The sequence below is a fragment of the Brachyistius frenatus genome, unplaced genomic scaffold (genome assembly GCF_029030835.1).
Source record: "Brachyistius frenatus isolate BFR_SWC_R1_liver_20210118 unplaced genomic scaffold, ASM2903083v1 Contig_270, whole genome shotgun sequence".
Classification (NCBI taxonomy): Eukaryota; Metazoa; Chordata; class Actinopteri; family Embiotocidae; genus Brachyistius; species Brachyistius frenatus.
This window is the reverse complement of record NW_027210869.1, coordinates 385677-413491: the sequence shown is the minus strand read 5'-3', so window position 1 is coordinate 413491 and position 27815 is coordinate 385677. Positions and strand designations below refer to the sequence as shown.

At 40.7% G+C, this 27815-nt stretch overlaps 1 protein-coding gene across 1 annotated transcript; it reads left to right on the top strand.

Annotated features, from left to right (window-relative positions):
- The first annotated feature begins 194 nt into the window (after positions 1–194).
- On the top strand, positions 195–27815 carry afg1lb (AFG1 like ATPase b). Its single transcript, XM_069721675.1, has 13 exons — positions 195–344; positions 606–895; positions 4689–4749; positions 4884–4985; positions 5235–5362; positions 9499–9598; positions 13611–13669; positions 21871–21953; positions 22965–23035; positions 23923–24023; positions 24821–24961; positions 26053–26160; positions 26527–27815. The coding sequence occupies exons 1-13, from the start codon at positions 230–232 to the stop codon at positions 26671–26673; spliced, it is 1506 nt and encodes a 501-aa protein (XP_069577776.1). The 5' UTR covers positions 195–229; the 3' UTR covers positions 26674–27815.

Genomic DNA, 27815 nt, shown 5'->3' with positions numbered 1-27815 from the left:
ATAACGTACAACAACAATTTGTCTCCAATAACCCGCTGTTGTAAAAATGTAAAAAGAGTAAATAAATAGGCTAAATAAAATAAAAATAAATATTCACTATTCATTAAAATAAAAGATACTGTGTTCTATCCGAGAATATATATTTATGACGGGAACGACAGCCTTTCCATGCTGGTGTCACCCTCATGCGCCTTGAATCTCAATAAAGTTTTAGCATTTTTGAAACATCATGGCGACTTCCGCGGTGCCTGCAGCAGTCAGATGCTCTCTGAGTTTACTCCTAAAAAACACACCTCTGACTTCCAAGGAAACCTGTCGGCTGTCAAGCAGCTGCACCCGAAAAGGTTCGTGTCTTCCCGCCATGTGTCACACTGCCCGATGGTGTAACTATGTACTACTGCAACATGTATTTGGTATAAATCCGTTTGGTAACTTTGCTGGCCACATATTATAACCTCTGTATTACATTGTAGCCTATTGGTGGTGTTGTTGTTGTTGTTGTTGTTTTTTCCAATCACCTTTTCATCACATCTAAATAAATGAGATTGTTTTTAAAGTAAAGATGTAAAGAATAAAACGGATGTCTCTTGATGTAATACTTCCAGGTTACAGTACTTGGAGGGCATGCAGTTCATCTCCATCATCCTGCTCTTCGGACTCTCCAACTGCAGATGTTTGTGGCTCCGCTGAAACTCTTGGACACTTTGATCGCCTCGTCCGGTGCGGCTCGCTGAGGAAAGATGCTCAGCAGAGACGTGTTCTCCAGCAGCTGGCTCAACTGCAGCACACCGTGAAGACCTACAGTAACGGCATCTACTTGAACCCACACAGCTCGAAAGATGACGGCATTCGACCCGATGAAGCTGAAAACAAAGGTGGTGAACCCACTGAAAAGGTACAGGAGTTATTATAGAGACATGACATGTCATGTAAGGGCTGATAAGTTGTAGTGAATGAGGTATGGTTTCTTCCTAATGAAAAGTACAATTTGTCGGGTTTTATGCCTTACATGTACTCACACTGATTATTTTGATGCAACCATGAAATGCAATAGTCATTGTTGATTTTTTAATTTTTTTTATCAAGTTGTCATTAGAGCACAATTTTCAGACTGACATATCAGCATATATGTTGACCGATGTGCTGCCAACACATATGAAACTTTATTTTACAGGACATTATACAGAAACCAGCTGCTTGGGATAAATTAAAAAGTATTTTTGTGTATGTTTGTTTATATATATATATATATATCTATATATATATATAGATATATATATAGTCATCCAGAATCATCACATTCCCAGTGTAGTTCACTGTTTCAGTTAATTGATGTCAGTATGTATCAGTACAATTAACTGTAAAATATCCTGTCTTCTTTAAAAATGTTGTCAAAAGTGCTTATATACCCACATTTGAGGAATTAGTGCTAAAATGTGTTTATATGTACTGTATAAACAGTAAGAATGTCTTCCAATATATAGATATTAGAATTTGTTTACTCCTTTATATCGGCATCATCCCCAAATAAACCCATGATTTTCACCAAACAGTCCTAAATCAGACTTAAGTCTGTGTAGAATTGTTGTGCACGTACTCTTGATTTAGGTTATTTGTTCTTTATTTATTTTTTAATGAGTAATGAGTCTCCAAAAAAACATAAACACAGCTGATCAAGGCCACACAACAGACCTAACCACTGAGGCATAAAGCAACCAACTGCTTCATATTTGTCCGTACTTCAGCCAAGTGTCATTGCCTTTTTCTGTTCTGTAGCGGTTTATGTAGCAGAGAGCGACTATGGGATTTATTGCTCTTCATAATCACCATTAATGGTTGATACAACAATCAAAACACACTTTCTTGGGTTATCCCGTGCTTTCTGTTTACATACATGCTAAGAAGCTACTGTGATAAACAAATCCTGTCGGTAATGTCAAATCTCAATAAATCCATTTCACTGACAACTGACGAAACTCCATCCAGTGATGAAGAGCACGCTATTAAAAGCTAGTAAAGGGACTTTTAAAAGGGTTTTTTTTATACTCTTTTCAAGCTCAAGACCTTACATTAATGCTCACGACTATGTCTGAAATCCCATTTTAATATTCCCTACATGATAGAAACAAAATAGTAAATGCGTAGTTAACCTTTTTTTGACACTTCTAAACCACATTGCACCAAAACTAACAAACTTTATTGTTTGGATTTTAAGCAAAAAGTATTAGAAACATGTTCTTCTTTCCATTCTGTATGATCTAAGAAATTAAAAAGTGCTCAACATTTCAGAGGATTCAGACACTTCAAGTAAAATGTCACCAACATGATTGTGAACAGAGTTTAGAAGGCACCACTGACGTCCAACATATGGAGAGACTTGACAGAGTCGACTGCACTGCACTCCAGTTGTATCACGGATGGTGGCCTTGGGGTTCAGGTCAAAGAGAGGGTAGGGGTCTGGGAAGTTTATTGTGCATGCGAGTTTTGGAACGGCATAATGCAGGGGGCTGTTGTTTTTAGGTCAGGGGAGCTGACTGTCTAGTATTTGGTGGTGAGAGTTTTTTGTTGGGTGGCTGGCACACACACACAGGGTTAGGCTGAGATTTTGGAAGGCAGCAGGGCAGACCTCCCGCTGGGTCTGTCCCGGCACCTCTCTCACTCTCTCACCGTCCCCATGCAGTAATGAGGGGATCCCCATTGTCTGGGCCATTCTTGTCCTTTTTGCTTTTGATTCGGGACTCTGACAAATACTTTGGTGTTAGGCTATCAACACCACCACCAACTGCCCCACCCACCCCTCTCCTTTTGCACCTTATTTCTTGCCCTGTCGCTCTCTCTCTCTCTCTCTCTCTCTCTCTCTCTCTCTCTCTCTCTCTCTCTCTCTCTCACACACACACACACACACACACACACACACACACACACACACACACACACACACACACACACACACACACACACACACACACACACACACTGACTGGAGTGGTTATGCAATTATTCTGGTTTGAATCAGGTCATACCACTGTCCTTTCGGTGTCTGTTCTCTCTGTGAAAGTGCCGCCATTGTCCTCACTAACTGACCAAGTCTGTGGGGAGAGTACACTTGACTTAATATTGACCCAATGTGGCGTGGTTTTGCGGATGGTTGGCTGACAATGGGCCATTGTTTAGTGGGAGCCACCCTCTTCAAGTCAGACCTGCATCATGGAGTCCTCCTGTACACGCTCGGCCTCCAGCAGGACAGTTGTACGAGTTAAAGCTATAACTTAAGACTCCCACGATCCAATAACTTGAATAAACTCGCTAGTGCGAGACTTAACAACGTTGGCTGTGATAAACATGGTCAAAAGCAGTTTTTCCTGAAGTCATTTAAAAGCCAAAGTGGCCATGTCCTGCATGTGAACTTTCCACTCATGTGCCAGTCTACATCCTCCAAACAGGAGGTGAGACAAGGCCGGAGAGCTCAGCTAGACAGAGTGGCTGAGGGACAGCCTTGTCTTTCTCCACTCTGCTGTAGCAGAATGGCAACTAGCCACCTCTGACAATTACCCCACCATGCCAGAGGGCAGCTTGGGAAGTCAGGGAGAAGTCACACGCTGTTATGCCAGAGCAGACAGGAAAGGCTTGTTGCTCTTCCAGTGCTTCACATCCAGCTCAGTACAGGCGGTGGACGGAGGGATAGACGGGGGCGGGGAGGAGCAGGGAAAGGGCAGAGAGAGAGGATGGGGAGCAAGATTGTTTTTTTCTAATTTACTTTTCAATCTGCCATTGTCGACATTTACCAGAGTCAAGTGCCCCTTGTGCTGTGGACACACTGAGTACCATCCCCATGAAATAGTTAGTAAATTAAATTTGAAGAGGAAAAACCTTTCTATTTAGTAAGTGAGTTCATTCCAAAGCTATTTGGTGTTACTGGGCTGCGACAGAGATGGACAATCCACAACCACTATGTTCCTGAAACCTGTATGAAACATCTATAATGTCGCCACCTAGAGATAAACACTCTTCTAGTTATCATTACATATCATGATCACACTGATGACACATGCGTTCACATGGTTTGGCTCCTCTTCAGAGATATTTGGCTTTACTCGATATTCTCAGCTTGGTCCCACAGAAGACGTTTCTTTTTCTTCTTTTTTTTTGAAGCAAGGACCTTTTGATAATAGGAGGCAGGCAGCACAATGACTTCCAGCAGCACCTCAATGCAACAGTACCGTATCACAATTAGCAGCGCTAAACAGGCTGCGCAGACAAGTCCACTCCATCTCGTATGGAGCCTCATCCAGTCCTCTCCGTTTTGTCTGACAAATCCCCCCATTGTTCCTCTGATGATGCTTTTCTTTCGTGGGAACCCTGGCTTGTCTTGTTGATTAGATTCCCTTTGTCTTCCTCCCCTGCAGTGGGCTAGTCTGGAGAATGTGAAACCTCACACTGTAGTGGTGGCTTAATGCCTTAGCATACTTTGTTTATCAAATGATGATACAGACATATATGGTAATGAATATAAAGGAGTTTATTTAGGTCAACAGCTATAGTGTTTTGTGTTTTGAACGAGGAATTAATGTATGCATTCATTTGGGGTAACCACTCTGATTTGTGGTTAACTGTGATGTACTGTTGTTTTCATTGAGAAGCAGCTGTTCATATTGAACGTAAAACATTTTCCCTTTTTCATCTCAAAGGAGGAGCCCGTTCCACCACCACCGCCACCTCCCAAAGGCTTCTATATTTATGGAGATGTTGGTAAGATCACATGTAGAAAAAGGTCTATTTTTAACAAATAAATATCCCTAAGCGATTTTCTGTGGTGCTAAAATTTCTGCTTTCAGGACAGAAGTTTTCATAATAATTGTTTCCTTCATGTGTCTCCCTTTCAGGCACAGGGAAGACCATGCTCATGGATTTGTTTTACTCCCATGTGAAAAACACTCGTAAAAAGAGAGTCCACTTCAACGGCTTCATGTTGGACATCCACAAAAGTTAGTAGTGTTCTTCCACTCCGCAGCACTAACTGCTAGAAAGTTGGCATGCAAGTTTTGTGACTCCTCGTGTGCTGGAGATCCTATATTTACCTTTGTGTTTGTCCTGAAGCCCCCCCCCCCCCCCGCTAATTGTCTACCATTATTCACGCAGGTGAAATTACTGCTTTATTCAGAGTTGTCAGCGGGTTTGGGTTGCTGATGCAGGTGTGCTTTAAGATGTGCCTGACGTTTGTGCATTGCTTAAAGGGATCCATCGGAGGAAACAAAGCCTGCCAAAACGAAGTCTAGGGAAGATGTTCACCTATGACCCCATATCGCCGGTTGCCATGGAGATCAGCAAGGAGACCTGCCTCTTGTGTTTTGACGAGTTTCAGGTGAGCGAGTATGTTACAGGCACTGTGTGTGTGTGTGTGTGTGTGTGTGTGTGTGTGTGTGTGTGTGTGTGTGTGTGTGTGTGTGTGTGTGTGTGTGTGTGTGTGTGTGTGTGTGTGTGTGTGTGTGTGTGTGTGTGTGTGTGTGTGTGTTCTAAAAACCTGCTTAAGTAAATTAGATGATGAGAATTTTCAATATTAGTATCTGTTTGGCTATAACTACTGCATATATTTGCTGATGTGATACTGGCAAATATATTGTTTTTACAACTTTATTTAACATCACCATGCCAATGCTTACATATTATATTGTTAAGCTATACACGTTAGCTAGAAGGATTAGATACAGATCCATAAATCCCTTAAAATATATTTGCCAAGATTTAATCGATTTTCTGGGGCATATTGTGTGAATAGTATAAATAATATTTTTTAAGGTGATAAAAGATTCTAATAACTTTTTTTTAAAAAGAAATAAAAATGAGCATGCTGCTTTACATGTTCATGTTTTAAACTCAAATAATATCCCATCTAAAACATTTTTAGAGTCAATCTAACCAACAGTCTTTTAATAGGAAACATTTGACCGGTTGGTCATGTTTCTTATTCACCACATACAAAAGCCATTATTTGTCATTTATTTTCACACATGCTACATTAATGTCTTATAGTTACTGGTATATCAAATATTCAGGGGGAAAAAAACAAGTCTGCAGCAGATATGTTATATCTTATAACCCAATGAAAAGCCAGTGTCAGTAGAAATCAACAGGACATGAGACTTTGGCAGATACTGTAACTGACAGATCACAGATGTTAAAATCTCTACATGAAGAAGAAAACAGTGATATTTTACAGTCTTGTTTTTTTTGCTTTTGATTTACCCGTCTTTCTTGTGAGACCAGGAACAGAAAAAAAAAATTCAAAAAATTGCAGTAAGTGTTCAATGTGTGGTCATTATTAATGTTAAATCACAGCCAGCATATTTCCTGTGCTGCTGATGCTGATAAAAACACATGACCGGGGACACCTAGTGGCTTCTTTTGAGTATGGCAGAGTTGTCAACCTACTTCCAGGACCAATGAAAAATCCTCTCCAAGCATGGAGTTAAGAAGTAGTTCACCAGGACAGTAGTCGTATATTGTGTAAACTCAAATGTATTACGATATACAATGCTCACTGTCAATACCTTATAACTGCACCACTTTAAAACTAAAACTAAACTAAAACTCAGTTATCTGCCCCTGCTGCTTGTTTATGTGATTTTACTGTTAGTTTGCTTTAAACAGTTACAGCCAAGTCAACCACAGTTTTTGTACACAGCATTTACACAACTGAAGAGCACCTTGAGGCATTAGTGATGCAGAAATTCTCATTATTTTACCCTTTGGTGTCAGAGGAGAGCGCCACTACTGAAGCTCTCTCTATTCTCTGTAAGGTAGTTCGTCATTCACAGCAGTAGAGAGAGAGAGAGAGAGACACGTGTTCATGTATTCATCCTCAGCCAGCCAAACACATCTGTTAGCGGCACAATGTATTTCCTCTTACTGATATCATTACAGTTAATGCCAGCAGGTCGAAGGTCACACAAGGTGCTGTTGCTCTCTCTAATCACTCTCTGTGCATCTGCGAGGATCAAGAGCTGCTCCTTTCATGTGTCCGTCTTTCACATTTTAAACTGCGGCGCTGTTTGTGCATTCTCATTGATTTGTTTTGTTTGCCGTCGCCAGCTTTACTGTTTTTGGTCGTCGACTGTTGCTACCGATGAATGGAGGGGAAACAAGTAGACATGTGTGCGTTGTTTGTAATGCATAAACAAGAGGTTGCGGGGTTGGGAGAGTTGGGGGGTGCGGGGGTCTATACCAATCAGCATCCTCCTCCACTCAGCCATGCAAATGAGGCTCTGGGTATCAGTCGCACTCTCCTGCTTCCTTAAGTGAGTGGAGCTAGAAAGCGACTGGCGGCGGTGGGTCAGATGGATCTTATCCTCTTAAATGCTAATGACATTTCTCCATTCTCTTCATTAGCGCCGTGCCATTATCAGTAATTTGTAGCCCCCCTCCTTCCTTTTACGACCCCCACCCGGCTCCCCTAATGAATACTCGCCATTGAGAGGTCCGAGATGGAAAAGATGGGAAGAGAGTGAGAAAGGAAGAAGAAGAAGAAGAAGAGTGAGAAGAAAACGCTTGAGCGTCATTGTCTCAGGGCCTCAGTCACTGTGCAGCCTCTGCGAAATTGCTCATAGGTTGTGTACATAAAGAGGTGTAACATCAAAAGAGGTTTAATTTGGCACCCGTGTGCCTCGCTGTAAACTGACAGCCGCTTGAGTAATTGGATGCTCATTTAAATATCGACCATGGCTGACAGAGATTGCACCATTATTTTTGTGTCCCACAAGTGCTACATCAGTCCCCTCCACCTTTCTCATTCGGTGGGTACCCATTCTCTTTCCCTCTCCCCCTACTCATTCAGCAATCAATATTGCCCCTCATACTATGCCCATGTTGAGGGCACATGAATAAACAAATCCATGTTGTATAAAAGGTCATTTTTAAATGATTCTTTTGAAATGAAAATAAAATCCTGTGGTCGGAGGAAATGGGGGCCCCTTCAGAGAGACACAGAGCCTTGGCTTTCTGTTGATTCTCATTACATGCACACACAATCACACAAACACACACTAATTTGATGCCCTTAGCCACCTCTCCTTAGCAAAATCAAGGCTTTAACACAAATGTTAATCAAGTATTGGCAAGGGCAGTGGGGCTAATATGCAAAAGCAGAAGACTCTCCAGAGTATGAAAGGGGGCATATGCTGTGGGTATGGCCATCAGAAGTGTCTGTTATATACAGGAAAGTAGGTAAGAGGGAATGAGAGGAGAGGGCGGGACACACACATGACTGAAAAGTCTTTCTTTTGTCCAAGACATCCTAATTCTTTAAAGGTTTGTAATTAAATAAACGAGGTAACTCACTTAAAAGGCTAAGAATGAAATGTTCAACAATATTACAGAAACATAGCTTTTCTTTATAGCAATATGTTTGTTGGGAAGGTTCGTTTTTTTGTGTGTATTTTTTTTATGTTTTATTGCTAGAAAAAGCTTTATTTTATGGAAAATGTATGACAATTGGCAGGAAGCTGACAACTTTGTGCAATAAAAGAGGTCTACAATAATTTATGCTCAGTTCTCATCATCTCATCATCTGGTCATCATGCTTAATCAGGCGTGTTAAATACATGCAGCTTTGACTACTGTGCATCACAGGGTAACATGATTTCTCCCTTTATGGATGTTCAAAAGAACATAGGTGAAAAAGAGAGAGATGGGAGAATATGAACAAAAGTGAGAGCACTGAATTACTAATAGTAAGGTCAGAGCTCTTCATTTAACTGTCAGTGACTCATGAACATCCTTCCTTCTGTTGTCATCGACCTTTGTTTATTGTGGACTCGTGAAAATTATGTAGATGAAAAAGACAGCAGACATTTGAATTGGATTCATGTATTATGACTTCGTATAGCCTTGTGTCTTGTTCATAGAACACGCACACCTTTTATATGCCTTTTTATAGCCATATTTAATAGAGGCTTTGTCTGCCATCATGACCTCAGTCCTGATTCACATTGCTCTGTTTTCATTATTCTTTTCTCCCTGTTGTTTCCGTGCTAGCGTCCAGTTTTTTCACATCTGCTCAGTTGATTAGCTCAGGTCTGCTGCCTTGCCTCAACTACTTGTCCTCAGCAGAAAGCCGCTTCGTGACCATTTGCAGTCAGTTCAAGTGGTTTAGGTGTGTGTGTGTGTGTGTGTGTGTGTGTGTGTGTGTGTGTGTGTGTGTGTGTGTGTGTGTGTGTGTGTGTGTGTGTGTGTGTGTGTGTGTGTGTGTATGCGAGTGTGAATGGCCATGACCAGACAAAAAGGATTGAATGAGCATACCTGAATGACACTAATCAACATGGAGTGTTGATGGCGTGGTTTGACCCCCGCCCCCCATCTCCCCTCCACACACACACACACACACACACACACACACACACACACACACACACACACACACACACACACACGTGTGTGGCAAGAAAAGGTAGATTATACAGTGCATGAATGTGGCCCTCTTCTTCTCTGGTTCTCTTCAACCAGGTGACCGACATTGCTGATGCCATGATCCTGATGTTGCTGTTTGAGACGCTGTTCAAAGCCGGAGTGGTGGTGGTGGCCACCTCCAACAGAGCCCCGGATGGTACGACCAGCACACATGGACTGTACTTTTTATGTGTTTTTCGTTTAGCTGTTGTTTATGTTAGCACTAAAAAGAATAGTTAGTAGGTAGCAGTTGGATGGTTTAGTGCAAGTCTGCAGCCTTACACTTGTAGCACTCTCCAGTTCTTTTCTCATATTTTGCCACTTCAAGTCCACGCAAAGCAATGAGTAAAGTAAAGTGAATCTTTTCAGTCGCTTGACACAGTTTTAAAACTTGACAATGAAAAAATACTAATAGTTTAGAAACTCCTAGAATAAATGGAGCATCTCATTAACAGAAACACTGCTGCTACCACCAAAATAAATGGTTGCAACAGTAAATATTCAATACTATAAATATTGCAGGAGCACATAATAATGGTATCTCGAAATATAGTGAATATGGATTCTTTTATTGCAGCTTTTGAAACACTGAGGCGAGTTTGAAACCATATGATGCTCATGAGTGAAAAAGCTACCCGTGAAATACACAAGCAGATTTACCTACAACTATATAAATCTATATTGAAGTTTGAGATAATTAAATGCCGTGCATCAAAGCCCTTTGTTCCATTTCATACCCAGATTATTGGGTGCAAGGTTTAGGGGCAGATTTTTTTTGGCCATTGTTAAGATGCAAGTAAAATGAAAGAGTTTGAAGTGCATACTCCTTTTGACTACCAACTAGTAACTGTTTATCAAATTATACATTTTTCTTAATGTCCGTCCAACACATGTTACTAATTTCCACAAATGTGTTCAGTTATCTCGCCTTCATCAGGAATCTGAGATTGTCAATAGTCGTAGTCATTTTGGGATTATTTGAGGGAAGAAAAACATTTCATCTCGTATGAAATGACTTTTAAATGAGCATATACTGAAGCTCACTCTGGTCTGCACCTCACTGTGAGTGTACTTTCACAACATACATATTTCACAGCAGACATCTTGACTTGTCACAGTAGGAAATGCACAGGTGTATTAACGATGGCTCAATTGTATAGAATGTCCCAGTAAGCCATGACAGTGAGCCAACAGGGCTCCCCAAAGTGGAACGCAGCCATCCTTAATGCAGCTAAGCTTTCCTTGCAATAAGTGAAAATATCTACCATGAAAAAGGTCTGCTGTTGGCTTTCAACATGTAATGAAAGCAATCGAATGGTGCAAAGGATTCGGTGGAAAGCTGAGCAGAGAAGGACTCGGCGGAAACACTTTGTAAAATACTCTCAAACAATGCTGTGGCCCTGAGGGTCTGCTGTAAAGAACACCATTTGCCTGCAGCTGAAATAAATCAGTGTTTGCTTCTGCTCCTCTCCTCCTTCAATACATTACACACACAGTTACTTTACTTAAATCTAAATTGTTTATTGAATAGTTTTATCAAACATTGCTCGGCTCCAGCAGCTAAACATTGAGCTTTACAGGACTCACCAACTGCTTTCTGTTCAGAGCAATTAAGCAGAGGAAAAGGAGAGGAGCAGTTAATGCACCACCTTTATAGACATGACAGTCTTTAAACAGGCTTTGATGTTGCATTTACTGCCAGCAGAGGCAGGATGGAGGAAGAATTAGCAAGAGTGATCAAGGGTGGAGATAAATGCATGATGTGCTGTCTGACGTCTTTCTTTCTCAGGGGAAGATGTTGATGTCTTAAAGCATTGAGTGGGTACGAAGTGGATGGCAGCAAGATGGCTCTCGTAGACAAAGACGTGCATCTCTGATATTTACTAGCTATTAAGAACAAAGCGTCAAACCATGCAAACTTGATAGAGAGCCTACTTGGTATTAATTACATGGTTAATGGAACACTGAAAGCCATAAGGGGTAACTGCACATGAAAGGCATATATTTTCCATCTTTATTGATGTGGAGATGGCACTATCAAAAAGCCCGAGATGTGTTTGGAGGGGGAATTTAGAGAGATAGGCTTTTGCAACATTTAGTGTTTTGGTTTTAGTCACTGATGGAGTTTGCTGCAATTGAGGAGGGTTAGAGGGATAAATAGTGTTTTTTACAGAGTGGAACCCCTTCATTGTAGTTGATGACATGCAGTTTACATTAATGGACTTGAGTGTGTGTGCGCGAGCTTATTTTGATAAATAAGTGTATGTTCTACAATTAATTGACAGTGGCCTCTATTTATAACTAAATAAAAGTCCATTATATTTGAATGAAAAGGTTGATACCACCAACCAGCATCTTTAAAGCTCGCTCATTTAAACACATTATATAAGGGTGGATCAAAAAGTTTCAAGACTGCTCTGATTGCGCACTAACAGAGTGTGGCACCATGATACGCATGGAGCGCGGGAGACTTTCATGATTAAGTATTCCAACTTATGTCACTTGATCAACGTCAGCTCCTGAGTTACACACAATTTTGTGAGCAGTAGTAGGTGCGCATTTGCGATGACACCGTGGACTTGCACATTAAAATTTGTGTCAAACTCAGATCAGCAACAGAGACCCTTGAAATGCTCCAAAAAAAATCTACAGCAATGAGCCAAGTGAGGTGTTTTGAGTGGCATTTACATTTCAGCAGAGGCAGAGCGTCTCTGTCCAAGACCGAGGAAGGAGCACAGCATGGTGGGTTTTCTTTGACATTCATGGTATTTTAGACTGTGAATTCAGCCCCAAAGGTCAGACTGTCAACACTGAGTCCAACTGTGACATTCGGTGCAAACAACCTGAGGTGGGGCGTGATGGCAGTTGAGTTTCTCAACCGCAACCCAGCCACCCCTGCTCGCTAGATTTTGCTCAGGTCCATGGGTTCATCACAAATACCTACCAGTGGTCACAAAAACACACTTAACTCAGGTGCTGATGTTGATTAAGAGATGTAACTTGGAATACTTACTCATGAGGGTTATAGCTTCCCCATGCTCGGTGCAAATTCATGCGCTCCACTGTGTTTGTGCACATTAGGAACAGTCTGTGAACTTTTTGATCGGCGTTCGTTTATTAAAGCTTCACCATGTATCGATCGGTTAATGTTGTCAGCTGATATTTGCCTATCACAGATATTGACAACCGTTGTCCTTTATACGCCGATATGAAAACGTTTCCTTATATAACATAATGCAGAAAAAGATGCTTGGGGGGAGGGGGGGGGCTTCTATTTGTGTTTACGTTTTAAAATCCATAGTTATTTATAAGTATTACATTCCCAGTCAAATGTTTCAGCACACTGATGTTATTCTAGACAATCAAGTTTATTCATAAACTGTAAAATATCTTGCCTTCACGACATACCGTGTCGTTTTTGTCACATTTTGACATTTTGTCCGATATATCGATATCTAAACTTTTTGATTCTTGGTATCGGTGCCAACAGTGGCCCCAAAAATGGAGTATCGGTCGTGCTCTGTAATATAATGTCTCATTAATCTGTAGTCATGTTTACCATGCAGACATCAGCGAGGTGTTGATCTTTTGAAATAACTCTGGGTGATTAAGAGAACCCAAAATACGAATCTCTACTCCTTTAACCTGAGCAGTAGTCGTCCATTACAGTATAGGAGTTATCAAGCGAGGGTTATTTGTGTGTCAGGTCCTACTGTAGTAAGCTTAAACCCAAACATCAACAACGGCCACTTGTTTGCATTTGCAGCTGGAGAGAGTTTAAGCCTCACTGTATGTGTGTTTGTCCCTGTTTGTGTGTGAATCCCTATCTGTTTTATCTGTCTATCAGGGATGCTACTTCAGATGTAATTTGTTCCAGCCGAGCTAATTGAAACCCCTATTCAGCGAGCTGCTGTGGACATTGTCCACTCTGAAAAGGCGACAGTCCTTTCTCTCATCACCATTGTTTGGGAATGTAATGAATTTTATGTTGCTGCCGCTGCCGGTAGAGAAATCCATTTTTCTCCCCTGGTCCCAGTCCTTTTGTCGTGCCTCCCCACCCATCCTTCAGTTCATCAATAGCCACTTTATCTGCCAATCTGTGGCGGGGGAATGACATTATTAGGAGGCTAAACAGCACCTCTAATACAGGCCCTCCCCTCCTCTTTCAGATCTGTACAAAAACGGACTTCAGAGAGACACCTTCCTACCTTTCATCGACGTGCTGAAGGTAGAGACAAAGTCATCCCTCTCTCGTCTTGTTAATTTATTCATTCGTTTATCACATACACACGCTTGCATGTGCGCCTCCGTCCCTCTGTCCCTCTGTCCCTCTGTGTCTGTCTTTTTGCAAGTTGCTCTTTAGAGGTTTGATGTTTTCTGCTTCCTGGAAGCCTCGCACAGTGTCACAAAGCTGTCTTTGATCATACCAGGGCACACTGAAAGACTCACAGGGAGAGAAAGGTAGGGAGAGATGGAAAGAGCGTGAGTGGGTACAGGTAATGTGAATGGGAGCTGGGTGGACGAGCTGAGTGACTGACCCAGACTGCTTGCATTTCAAAAGTAGGGGGTGTAGGTGGGGTGGGGGTGGGGGGGTGGAGGCCAGGAGCGATGCGACGGTTAGCATTTCTAGCAAAAAAAATCTACTTTGCAATTTAAGCAGGTAGCGCCATTATTCTGCCTGCATCTCAGATGGTCATTGATGTGTTTGGAGTGATCATGATCATAAATAATTGCATAATAATTTGTTGTCATGCATTTTGCAACAGAGGAGGGCAGCATTCTTGCACGTTTTGTTGGTATTTAGACTAAATAGTAAAGGTAAGCAGTGCTCCCTCTGCAGCTTCTCATGCTATCAATTCAAAACTGCTCGTTTTCTACTAGTTAGAAGAAAAAAAACGTTGACAATGTAAGGTGGGAAACAACAAGCAACACACACACACACACACACACACACACACACACACACACACACACACACACACACACACACACACACACACACACACTTAATTATAAGCATTGGGCTCAATTACCACTCCTCAAAAAATGAACCTCAATTAATAATAAAGTCATAACTGAATAATATGAAGTACAGTAAGAATCAAGGACAATACTGCAAACTGTGCAAAATTCCAGCTTCATATAATCAATGTGTTGCAAAGGACTATGGAGGACAGGTGATCATCTCTAACTTACATGTGTGATTGTCAACATTTTGTAATTTCACAACATTAAAAGAGTTACCTTAATGATCTCAGTTCACAATGCTTAGCCCATTGGTGATTTACTTGATATTATTATGACCCATAATTGTAATAGAGACATGCAGTCCTCAGATTAGGTTGAACTGAGTCCCACTCACAGTATGAAGTAGCAGATAAACGCTCTCGTAACTGGATTGCTGAAAATCACCACTCAAACTGCTACTAAAATTTTGTGGCTTTATCTTTTTACATTTTTAAATTATTATTTATATTATTCTATTTACTTTTAATGGACATCTGTATAAAAATTGTATTGTAAATTAATAGTTAGAGCTTTATAGTATATTTTAATATATATACATTGGTTTAGTATATTGCAAAAACAAAATATCATTGATATATTGGTACTTGTAGATGCTATAATGGTGAATATATCAAAGAAATACTATACATAATGCTGGGAAAAACACTCAGGGTAACTTAGAAATCAGACACATTGAAATGGCTTAACGTGTATAACGTGAGCTCATATGTTTTCCTGAGTGCTTTGACCTCAGAAATCACTTTTCAGGCTGATAACTGAATATCATTGTGTACAAAATAAAACTAAAATTACAACAGAGATGCTCAGACAGGGTCTGCAGAGTTGATCTGCAGCACACACCACTGACAGTTCCAGGATCATCAAACCACTGTAACTTCAAACACGCACAAATGCAAACTCACTACAATTGGGGAAGTCTTGGAGTCACCCTGCTCCCCACCCACTATCCCAGCAGCACCCTTGCCCTCTTTAATCCACCCTCATCAGAGTTCTGAATGCCTGTTGTCCCTCTCTGCCCCGAACTACCTCCTCTCTTTCAGGGTCCCATGTTCCCCTTTGTGAGGCCATCTGGTTTTCGGGGTCGGGCTTTTTTGGGGGGTGCAGAGCGTTCTCTATAGCGACCTGTTCTGTAAAGTTAAAGCGTGCTTTAACGGGGTCACATTGCTAACTAGCTGACCCTTAATAGATTGAATTAATGCTTGCAGGGACCATGCGGGTCCTCCTCCTCGATGCAGATCGCTCCCACATGTGTATGCCAGAGCGTGTTTCTATAGTGAATGCGGCAGAGAATGAGGGTGTTAACACGTAAAAATAGCCTCTGACCTCTCCTACTTATCACCTGAGCTGGAGTGGTAGAGGTTAATCCACCACCTCTGTCCGCCTGAGTTGATGTCTTTATTTAACTATTGACTTTTGATTAGTTGGTACCCCTATTTCCCCTGTGTCCCATCCTCCACAATCTTAGAAATAAAAAAAAAATCATGACTTCAAGTATAATGTTTTAAATAGATCCATTGGCCAAACACGGAAAGCGTTGAACTTCATTGATTCATCTAAAAATCCCTGACTGTTTTTCACTGTTAGATTTGTTTACTAGTTTTTTATTCACAGTCATTTGTAATTTCTTGTCCTTTTTAGCATCTTTGTGGACTCCATCAGTGAATCTATTCAGTTGTTAACGCTTTTTTTCTTTGTAGCCATGGCAAAGCTCAGAGTTCTGTAAAATACAGGGTTTTAGGGCTTTTTTTTAATGGACACTGCCAGTATTGTAACTAAGACACTCTTTCCCTCTCACAAACTGTCCTCCCTCTCCACTCCACTTTTCATCACCCATCCTCTCTCTCCACCCCTTCATCCCTGCTCTTTATTCTCTCACTATCCTGTTCTGCTCGCTGGCTTTACTCACCCAAGGTCAGGTCTCTGTATTTTGGTAGCAGAATAGTGACTTTATTTTCCCTGCGCTTGTTCGATTGCAGTTTTGCACAAAGCTCTGCCGAGGGGAGGAAAACATGACAACAACCCCGAGGCAACTTTGAGTATCTCTGGGTTTCCTGCTGATTTTAACCCTTCTTTTGACCCACTCTCCTTCTCCCTTTTTGTGTCATTGTTAATAATTGCTATGTGCTGTGCAGTTGCTGATGAGAGAAAAATAAATATATAAATGAAAACAGAAAGAAAAATTGAGGAATGAGAGGGATGTGGTCCTCCAGTGAAGGCTTTGGGGAGAAGGACTGGAAGAGCTCAAAGCTTGCCGGTTCAAATCAAATGGATTTTGATATTTGATAACAGTAATTGTCTTCCAGAGTATTTAACAGTAGAGCAGTACCACTACCTGTATGGCTCGAGGGCGAAGCTCACTTTTTTCCGACCAGAGTCTCTCTCCTCTAAAACCCTGACGATCAAGAACGGTCAAATTGATGTTTCTGCTTTTAATCAGGAGGAATTAAATCTGGCAACTAATTTTACCCAAATTTTTTATTGATCCAGTTACTGTGGTTTATCTGATGTTTTCCTGTGTTTCCTTATCTGTGTATTTTCAAGTCAGAAACGTATGATCACACACATAGATGCTTTAAACTGTATTCAGTTGTAAAGCTGGCCACTTGTACGCTGAAGGTAACTTTCACTATTACTTCTAACTTCACAAGCATGTGTGCTTTTTGTTTTGGTTTGTTGGTTGTTTTTAAGGTTATTTTTGCCTTAATTTGATAGTCACAGTGTAGACAAACAGGAAATGTGGACTCAAGGTCTGGCCGGCTGGGGATCGAACCAGCGGCATTTCTTCCCTGTTTTCACAGAAAAGACCTATATAGGAGAATATGGCAATTACTAACTTGTTTATCTTGTCTCAAACAAGTCTTTATACGTCGATACATTTGTTCACATTAAGGCATGTAAAACAAAGAAAATGTTGAGAAAAGATTAAAATAGCATAAAACATGAACGAAACTTTTATTGTGCAGATGTCAAGATTTTAATGCTATTTTCGGACTGGTTTTACTGTAGCTATGATTTTAAAGTAGTATTTGGTTCCAGTCTGATACTAAAACCCGAGCCATAATCACTGACATCAATACAAATACCTCTTAATATTAAAGGCAGCTCATGCTTCCTGATTTTTTTTTATTGATTTAATGAATCAATAATCTGTTTCTCAATTGATTTTCAAAACATCGAGCATTTCTTTTGATTTGTTCTCTGTCAATCTATTAATTGCATTTATATTAAAACACAAGACTACTTTTTAATGATAACTAATCCAAATATTTATCATGTAAATTATTAAATAACAAGGAGAGAGATCAGTAGAAACGCAGAGAGTGCAGCACTAAGTGGGGGGTTCATAGCTTAGATTCTAGAGTATTGATACTTTGGGAATCAGTATCACCTTGTAGCTAAGAGTAGCTTCTCCGTATTTTTATATAGACCGGTGTTACCTCATTAAAGGGCAGTCTGACAATCTCACAGTTCAGTGCTAAATTGGGGGAGTGCTGTCTTAAAGGTGTGGTGGATTGATAATAAAAGATGATCAGCGAGGAGGCAGTATTTTAAAATCCGTTCCCTTATAGTCTTGAACCCTGTGCAGAACTTTTACCACTTGTTGTGCGCTCAGCTGCATGGAGCCCATTAGTTATGTCCCTGTCTGTTGACATCAACACGTGGAGCCTCTGTTGGCCAGGTGCAGGTAGCACAGCCTAGCCTGAGTCTCAGTTTGGTTCGGATTTGGGCCAACGAAGCTCAAGAGGGGTTGAGGGTGGGGGGTCCAGTGGGGTCCCAGACCACAAAAGGTGAGGCCTCCAACTCAAAGGATGTTTCCCCAAGAGGAGCAGCCGAGGCAGGGGGAGGTTGTGAGAACGACCCTGCAGAACAATCCGTCGCTGGCCCAAGGCGGTCACACTTTAAGGGAATAGATCATTAGGTGTAATTAGGGTGTTCACATTGTCACGTACCCCCCCAGACTGCCCAAGAATGAATAAAATCACCAGATACACCCCCAACTCGCTTGCTCACACACACAGCAGCTACCCAGTTAGTGAAAACACTTTGATGTCAGAAGAGTCGTCCAGAACTTGCCAGCATAAAGGCAGTGTTTTAAGCTTTCTCTCTTTTCTCCCCCGTCTCCCGCTCTCTCTCCCCCTCTCTCTCTCGACCCCTCTATCCCTACCCCCTCCCACTTTTCTTCTGTCCCTCCACACAAGGCTGTAAGACACACATGGTTGAATGAACGACAACCTTTCCCCTCCTCCCCCCTCCTCCCCTCTCCCCCCTCCGTCTCTTTTTCAGCCTTCCCACCCTGCATTTCTTTGAGGTCTGGTCAATTCTCCAGGCCAAACAAAAAAAGCATCTAATGTTTTCTGCTGCTGGGTAATGAGGGAGTGGACCTCATCAGGGCCCAATAGTCAGCTATCCTTGGCTTTTGTTGCAGCTCAATGGCACCGCGCTCTTTGAAAAACTCAAAAGCAACTTTTTGAGGAGTAAAGGATAGAGAAAGATATGTCGTGGAGGGAGCGGGCGCAGAAGGGAGCATAGGCAGCGAGAAAAAAGAAGCCACTCTTTTTATGCTAAACGGCTGTCCAGAGAGAGCAGTGGACAGCCCGGACAATGACATGATTGGAGCTACATGTGTTTGGATGACTTTCTTCTAAAGGGTCTCTGATTCTCATGTCTGTCATCTCTCTCTCTTGTGTTCCTCCCCTCTTGTGTCTGAGTCGCTGAATGCATCCGTGCAAATAGAAAAACTTTTAATTTGCTGTTGCACTGCTTCCATGCCGCTACACATTTGCCTAGTTTTTACCCTACGAACACAAAAACCGAATCTTGTAGCCTGACTCATGATAGTACAGCTGCAACAAATAATTATTTTCTTTATCAGGTAATCTGTCAAGTAATTTTTATAAATAATTAAGACATAAAAAAAAAATGCCCAACACAATTTTATAGAGCAAAAAAATTTAATTTATTTTGTTTAATTTATAATCCAAAACCCAGAGCTGTTGCGTTACACTTTTTAGAAACTTGAAAATTAACTAATTGATTATTGTATAACCTATAAAATGTCTTAATGTACCAAAAAAAAAAAAAACACAATTGTCTTTGAATTGTTTGTTTTGTCCAACAAACCTAAAGAATTGATCAGTTTTGCAACCCAGCAAATATTCATAATTTTTGCTCAAAACAACTAATTCATCGTTCGTCGACTGAACAGTTTATTGCCCAAGATCTTCCACACTATGACAAAAAAAACCGGTGTATCCAGCAGATGTTTTGCAACTGTACAGCAGGATTTACAGATTACACCAAAGGCACAGTTTGAGATGAGACTGAAAGTTGCAAAGTAGACTGACAAGTATTTGAGTCTGTGAGACGAGCGCGGCGGCGGCGGCGGTGGTGGTGTGGGGGTGGGGGGGGCGGGGGGAGGCGGAGGGGGGGGGGGGCTGCAAGACCACAATGTGTAGGCGGATGAAATCTTGGAGGAGTGAGAACTTGACAATCCCCTCAAGATGGATAATCAAGTAATGACCCCGCAAGGCCTCTGCCTCATCTGATTATAAATAACCAATGGAATCATCACTGATTGTGTTTCCATTCCTCTTTCTATTCCTCTCTCTTATTTGTACCTCGCTCCTCCGTCAAGAAACGCATCAGCCGTCTTTGCCGAAGGTAGAGACGGTTCATGAAAGGAGGGAGTAGAAGATGGCAGGAGAAAAGACAAACTGAGATTCTAATGATGTGGCGGCAATAGTGACAAGTTTTTCTTTCTTTTTTTTTTTTTTTTTTGGAGGGACTATTTACCCGTTGGTGGGGTCACAGTAGGTTGATGAAATGACACCTCCCTTTTGTGCGTGGGGGAGGGCGAGTTTGTCAGGTTGTTATTAAGCCTGATTCAGCCAATTGGCTCAGAGTAGGAACCCCGTTTGTGTGAGCGGACACGGAGATAAAAAGTTGACAGCGGAGAAGAATAGCGTATTTCCGTCCCCTTGCTTTGTGATGATTACTAATTATCCTGCAGCTTAAGGAGGCCAGTGGCAGAAATTCACTGATTTCATAATTTACTGGAGCTGTCGTTGAATACTCAGTCAGCCGGTGATGGGTCGGATGGGATGATATGCAATTCCTCTCTTTTCTTTGATAGAATAGTGGAGATGATGATTATAGTTTGTGCTGTACTCCCTGACATGAATCCTGTTGACGTTTTACACTACGTGGAAAAGTTTGAACTCTGCATCGCAGGTTCACCCCTGCTGGAACACACTTGAATAGCTGCAGAACAATAGATCAGCTCAATAAACCATGAAGAAGTGACTCAAAATCTCAGAGCTGTCAGAAGATAGTAAGATGCCTGCTGCCATTTGTGTTTCCCGGACGTTTAATTTGTTCATTCTTCAGTTGCTTTGTTCAATTCATCATTTGTAATGAAGAGGAAGCAGTGACACAGCGCTCAGCGTCCACTATTCACATCACAGATATATAGTACACAACTGCAAAGCTACAGGAACGGTTTTATAATGCTGGCATTGCAGGAGCATATGATGGTGTTACTGTATCATCTTGAAATATAACTATTTCATTCACAGTAAAAAAAAAAAAAAAAAAAACAACGGTCTGTTCACAAAGATTTTTATGTGACGTAATCTGAACCTACAACATGTCATCCATTTATTTCTGATCTTGATTTACTGAGGTTTGCTGCATGTTTTACATTTTTGTATTTCCATTCAGTATTTGGAATATTTTTCTAGATTTCTAGAGTCTTGCTGGCATCGATGTTCATTAACAAAACTAATCTCTAGCTGAAAGACGTCCCTAACAAATGCTCCACTTAGCCCTGTTCGAGTAAAAACTACAGTGCACAACTCTTTTAGGAAATTATTTCATGGAAAAATATGTGTACACTGTATATTTCTGACCTGTTTTAACTATTTACATCTAACTATCTTAACTATTACAGTATGGACTAAAGTATTTGGGCACTGACAGCTTGGGGAGATATCAAGAATAATACATTGTTGATGTTGTTTTTTTCATAGAATTTGTTGGCAATAACAAAAATTATGGAAAAATGGATGAATAAACTATTGAATAAATAATCCCAACATCAAATTTGTTTACAGAATTGCCAACATTACCTTTAAACAAACCTATTGTGAAAAATAAAAACCTGTATAATGTCATTTCTAAGTTCAAATCTGCAAATCCAATGTGTTTACTGAAATGTATAACTCAATATTTTCACTGTCGTGATTTTAAACCAAAATAAAAAATACAGACTTTACTGCAGAACAAATAAAGTTATCCTTCCTTCTTGCAAATCGCTGCTCTTGAACATATTGAAAGTTTGCTCTTTAGGCAGGAAGTTCATTTGACCTGTTGTATGTTGTGTTTGTGTATATGTGCATGCAGGAATACTGCCACACCATCTGTCTAGACTCTGGGATTGACTACAGGACGCTGGACAAGGCTGCAGCAGGGAAACTCTACTACCTGTAAGACACACACACACACACACACACACACACACACACACACACACACACACACACACACACACACACACACACACACACACACACACACACACACACCATCATTGGTCCCATTTTCTTATTTCTTCGCTCCAACTCATCTCAGAAGTTGTGCAGAGGTCTGGTAACGAGTCGAAATTAACCTGCATGCAAAATCTACTCACAAGCATTCACACACACACACACACACACACACACACACACACACACACACACACACACACACACACACACACACACACACACACACACACACACACACACACACACACACACACACACACACACAGGAAATATTCGTGTGCATCATGTAGTTAGGTTTTTTTTTTTTTAATTTTAAGGACAGAAAGAAAAGGTAAACAGAATGATAAATGGGGGAGAAGCTGCTGGCTGGGAGATTTATAAAGACCTGCATTACCTTGAGAGATCCATGAAAATAATGAAAGAGGAATCAATAGAATCAGAGAAAATGGCAGAGCTTTAAAAGCTAGTTTTCTATTTTTCTCATTAGATATTCGCTGTTAGCAACACACACAAACACGCGGACAAACAAGTGCTTTCGTCCTTTCACTATATGTAAATAGAGCACATTACACCCTTTTACCTGGAGTTAAAACACAACCACACATCGAGACACAAACACACACTTCACAGTCTCATTTTGACGTGCATTCACAGGCTAATGTTTGTGTTTAGAGCCTAACATCCTGTTTTTTACTGACGAAGTGAAAAGCTAAGTGCCCCCCTCCCATGCTCTCTTTGCTGCCACCGTTTGATGTGGACACTTCAGCATTATTAATTTCATATCCTATTATTTATTCCCTGTCTTGTTGCCCTGTGTGTGTGTGTGTGTGTGTGTGTGTGTGTGTGTGTGTGTGTGTGTGTGTGTGTGTGTGTGTGTGTGTGTGTGTGTGTGTGTGTGTGTGTGTGTGTGTGTGTGTGTGTGTGTGTGTGTGTGTGTGTGTCGTGCAGCACAGGGGATCCTGGTGCTGAGGCCTTCTTGGATGCACTGTTTGAGGAGCTGGCATTAAGACAAAAGAGTGGTAAGGAAGTTGAAGGATAAACGATGACTTGAACAGATCTGTCTCCTTTTTAGCTTCCTGAATGAAGATGTTTTTCCTTCCAACTGTTGAATTGTTGGGTTCTGCTGTCAGGATCTCATTATGTAAACTGAGATGACTTATATTGAGATTTTGCGCTGAATAAATAAAATTCTATTGAATAAAGAGACTCTGTGATGGATTTAAGGATAGATGGGTGAATAAGGAGACATCAACATTGTTTACATTATTTTAGCGGTTGCAGGATGACGACACGTTTAGCATACATTATGTTGATCATGTTAAGAAGTGAGCTTTTGAATGCTTTCAGCATTTCAAAATTTAGAAGCCTTTTATGTAGTTTAGTTGCGTATTTATTGTTTTTGCTTCACACATTTCTACACGTTAAAAGGATAAAACAGACAATATTCAGCGGCAGTACATTTTTTTTTTTTTATTGTCGTTTTTGTCAACAAATGTCAGAATAAAACCAAAGTCAACAATGGATCCGTCGGTGTCTAAATACTTTTCCTACCTCAGACACATTTGTTCTCGCTCGAGATGTAAATCTGTAAAAACATCAAATTTCATGGCAATAATGGTTTTATACTTATATTGATGGATGATAGCAGAAAATATAATTTGTAGACACATAGAAAGGCACATTTTCTAAACTCTGGATGATGCATATCTGTGAGTGTTTTTTTGTTATTATTGTCTTCTTCCTTGTTTCCTGTTTTTTAAGTTACCAACAAAGGGCACATTTCTATAAAGCAGCACATTCCTGCATAGATTTGTTTTCATGTAATGATTCAAGTTTAGTTGTGATTTTAAAAACACTATGATATGAGGATCATGTAGCGTGCCTGTGTGTCTTTGTGTTTCCATAGTTACAGGTCCTCGGGTGCTCACTGTGCTGGGCAGAGATGTGACTCTGGAGAAGACCTGTGGCTCCATCGCTGACTGTACTTTTGATGAGCTGTGTGGTAGAGTGAGTACTGTTCAGATCATTTACTTTATAAATATCAATTTGCTTCATTGTTGGCATATGTGCCTGTAAAAGTACTGTTACACATGAACAATTATCTTCTTTTGGCTATACGGAATTTAAAGTGTTTACAAAGTGCAAGACAAACAGGAAATTAAATAAAGCTTCTCAGTTTTAAACAGTTTCTAGTAGAGAGCGGCCTGAGTTATGAGTATTGACCTCTGGCCAAACTCAAACTACAGATATCTCCTTGTTCTCTTTTCGACGATCTCACACGCCTATAAAATTCATTCACCTCTAATCAAACCGCTCTAATTCAAAGCTCTTCTCTTGTCTCTTTATGACCTCTGTGATCGTTTTCCTCCCTGCTCTATCTAACTTTTGTCCAAGCCTTTGACCTCCATCTTTGTCCTATTTTCTACTCAATGTCAAAAAGCAAGTCTATTGACAATTTTATAATTAGTTGAGCCGGCTGCAGATTGGTACAGTAATCTGCAGTCTGTCTCAACCCTGATGGACAGCGGTGGGTTTCAGAAGGGATGTGAGCTTCAAGGCTTCCTCTGACATATGTTGGTATGTCCTCATTAATTTTGAGAGCAATCCAACTGAATGGAAGCAGAGAGGGCTTTTGCGCAACGTGCTCTCACTGTAATTTTTTTCATGGCAAGTAAGCAGAGTGCTAAATTAACAGTGTGTGTCTGTGTGTGTTTATGCAGCTCTGTGTTCATGCTGTCTGCTGTTGACTAGAAGCTGTGGGCTGAGATTTGTTTCAGTATGTAACCTTCTGCGTTATCCTCCAGCCTCTGGGGGCCAGTGACTACCTGGAGATGGCACAGCTCTTTGACACCGTTTTCATCCGCCACGTTCCCATGGTGACGCTGACTCTGAAGGACCAGGCCAGACGCTTCACCACACTTATAGACAACTTCTATGACAACAAGGTATCAAGCTCAAACTGACAGAATGGGAAACATCCTGTCACTTATGACTTCTAACTTATTTAAATTTGACAAAATATTACTCAATTACACCACCTATTACATTACTTTCCCATTACATCCCTAAAATGTACTATACAATAGCAAATTATGGAAACATGAAACATTAGACCCATGTGTAAGAGTTGGACCAGGAGCAATAATCTGCTTCTAAAACAGACTCTGGTCTTCTTTCAACCCGGCTGCAGAGATGTGCCCCTATTCGTTCCCATTCAACAGCATTACTGAGGTTAGGCACTGATGTTGGGGGATAAGAAATGGTTTTATGTTGGCGTTCCAGTTTACTCCAGATGTTGGATGGAGTCGAGGCGAATGACGTTCCTCTACACCAAAGTCATAAAACCATTTCTTTAAGGACTTAACTTATTCATACTAGTTTGCTATTCCGCCTTTCCTGCTGCCTGCTGATGAGCGAATTTCACACACCTTCATTGGCAACATCATCCTTTGGTTATGGTTATTATTTATATAGTTATAAGTTATAACACCACAGGAGTTGACCCAGATGTATATACATATATATTATATAAACAATATACATATAATTATATATGTATTATTATGTTTCCGTGCTGCTTCTGCAGTCCGACTGTCAAAGTGCTCTGACAGCTCAGAGGAGACAGTTTAGCTGAAGTTTGATTCCCTATATGATCCATTGTAGAGGCTAAATGCTCCATTCACTACTGCAGAAAGTAATTACTGAAGTGCATTACCACTAAACACTGAGCCAACATCATAGTGGCCCACATCCTGTACTTCTATCAATCAATTCTATATTGTGTAAAAGAGGACATCTAATTCAAGAAAAGAAAAAGTCAATATGCACTTCAAAATCTCTGGGATGCAATAAAACACCTCAAACTGCCCAGAAATGTAAGTACTAATTTTAGGTAGGCAAAGAATGGATGGCTGACTTCTCTCATTTAATATTGATCACAGGAAAACAGACACTTAATAATGAATAATATAGAAAGTAACCTCAATAAACAAACGTTCTCATGTCTTATCCCTCTGTCCTCCCCTCCTTGTCTCAGGTGAGAGTAGTGCTGCTGGCAGCAGCACCTTTAGACCGGCTGTTTGTCCACAGTGGAGGAGAGGACGAGCGGGACCGACTGCTGCTGGATGAACTGGGTCTCAACGGGGTAAGATCTCACCTCTGTTGTTTACCCTGTTTAATCGAATGTCACCATGTTATTTGCTTCTTTTTTGTTGTTGTTATTGTTTTTTGTTGCTGTGATAACAAACTGCTCTGCAATATCCACTAGTAGGATTGTGAATCATTGTTGTGGTGTTAAAAGGGAGTCGCTGTGTGTTTAATCCACAGATGTGATGTTTTTATTGCTGCTGTTTAAGGATTTTTTTATTACGTAATTTTATGTTTCCAGGAAAGTTTTACTGTGAGCCAGAGCCTATTTTTCAGGAACGGCATGTTCACACTTATATTTGTTTCTGTTTAAGTTTGATTTGTGTGTATTAGTTGCTAACGCCGGCCTTGCTCCACTCCTTAGGGTGCGGCCGAGCGGCTTTCTCTGTTCACAGCTGAGGAGGAGATCTTTGCCTTCCAGAGGACCGTCTCCAGACTGATGGAGATGCAAACAGAGTCCTACTGGATAGAGGGAGACCGCAGTCAAAGCAAGAAACACGTGAACACCTAACAACTGTTACCGATTGCCATGATAAAGATCTACCTCCGGATAGCACCGTACCTCACTGACACTCCAGAGCAGAAACGTCCTATTTAACTGAAATTGAAGAGATCAAGTCAATTGTTTTCAGGGAATCAACAGCATTTTACACCACAATAAATGTACAGTATAACTAGACAACACTAAGTGCAGTGCCTGTTTGCCTTGGAGTCTGGCTGCTCCTCATCCTCCATGTGTGTTGCACCTTTTCCTGTTTGGTTCTTTTCTGTGAGGTGTGCTCTCTCCCCCTTGTGGACTATTTATTTACATGGAAAACTTTCCAACATGTTTGAACCACGAGGCAAACAGGTGCTCATTGCAGATTAAGTAGGCAACCAAGTGTCCCTCAGTGCAGGTGGTTACTGCCCTCTAGTGGCTGGATCTGGAAAACGGTCCAATGTGCTCAAGCCTGTGTGCAGTTTGGCATTAAACCTCAACTGTATAAAAATCTGTAAAGATTTAAAATTGTATGCATGATATTGATCTATATATTTAATGATTGAGCCCAGAATTTTGGTTTCAGGGATATGTTGAGTTTGACTGCACTTCCTATTTCTAACACTGTACTTAGTTACTGACGGGAAATTTGTTTTATCACTTACAAAGACAGACACTTGCACAACTGCAATCTGAAAAGAAAGATATTTCAACTCCAAAAAATATGTCAAGACAAATATGAACTACTCTTCAATCCAGGCTTTTACAGAAGTGGTGCCATGTGTCACATGTAGATCAGCAGTCAAATCTGACTGGAAAAAAACATGTACTGACAGAAAAGAAAGGCAGAACAAAAGTAGAACAGGCCATTTAGATGAAAATTGTTTACTTTTTCTCACTTGTTTTGTTGTTTGTTTTTATTGTCAGTTTTTGCACATGTGCTTATCTACTTTTGTATTTAAAGAACTTCTGTCATTCTTTGCATATAAAATCAGAGGCAGATTTTTTTTTCTTTAAAATTAACACCAGAGCCATGCATTCATATTTTTAAAAAGGTCTATTGATGACTGTAGTTGTATGCTTTTATGATTGTTGCTTCCTATTGTCTTCCAAAATAACCACAGCACCAAATGTGCAATATACTGTATGTCAAAGGATAAACAAATGTTAGTGAA

Coding starts and splice junctions, on each gene's coding strand:
- afg1lb (XM_069721675.1), top strand. CDS start 230: ATGGCGACTTCCGCGGTGCCTGCAGCAGTCAGATGCTCTCTGAGTTTA. Junction 896..4,688: donor GTGGTGAACCCACTGAAAAG/GTACAGGAGTTA, acceptor TTCATCTCAAAG/GAGGAGCCCGTTCCACCACC. Junction 13,670..21,870: donor CTTTCATCGACGTGCTGAAG/GTAGAGACAAAG, acceptor ATGTGCATGCAG/GAATACTGCCACACCATCTG.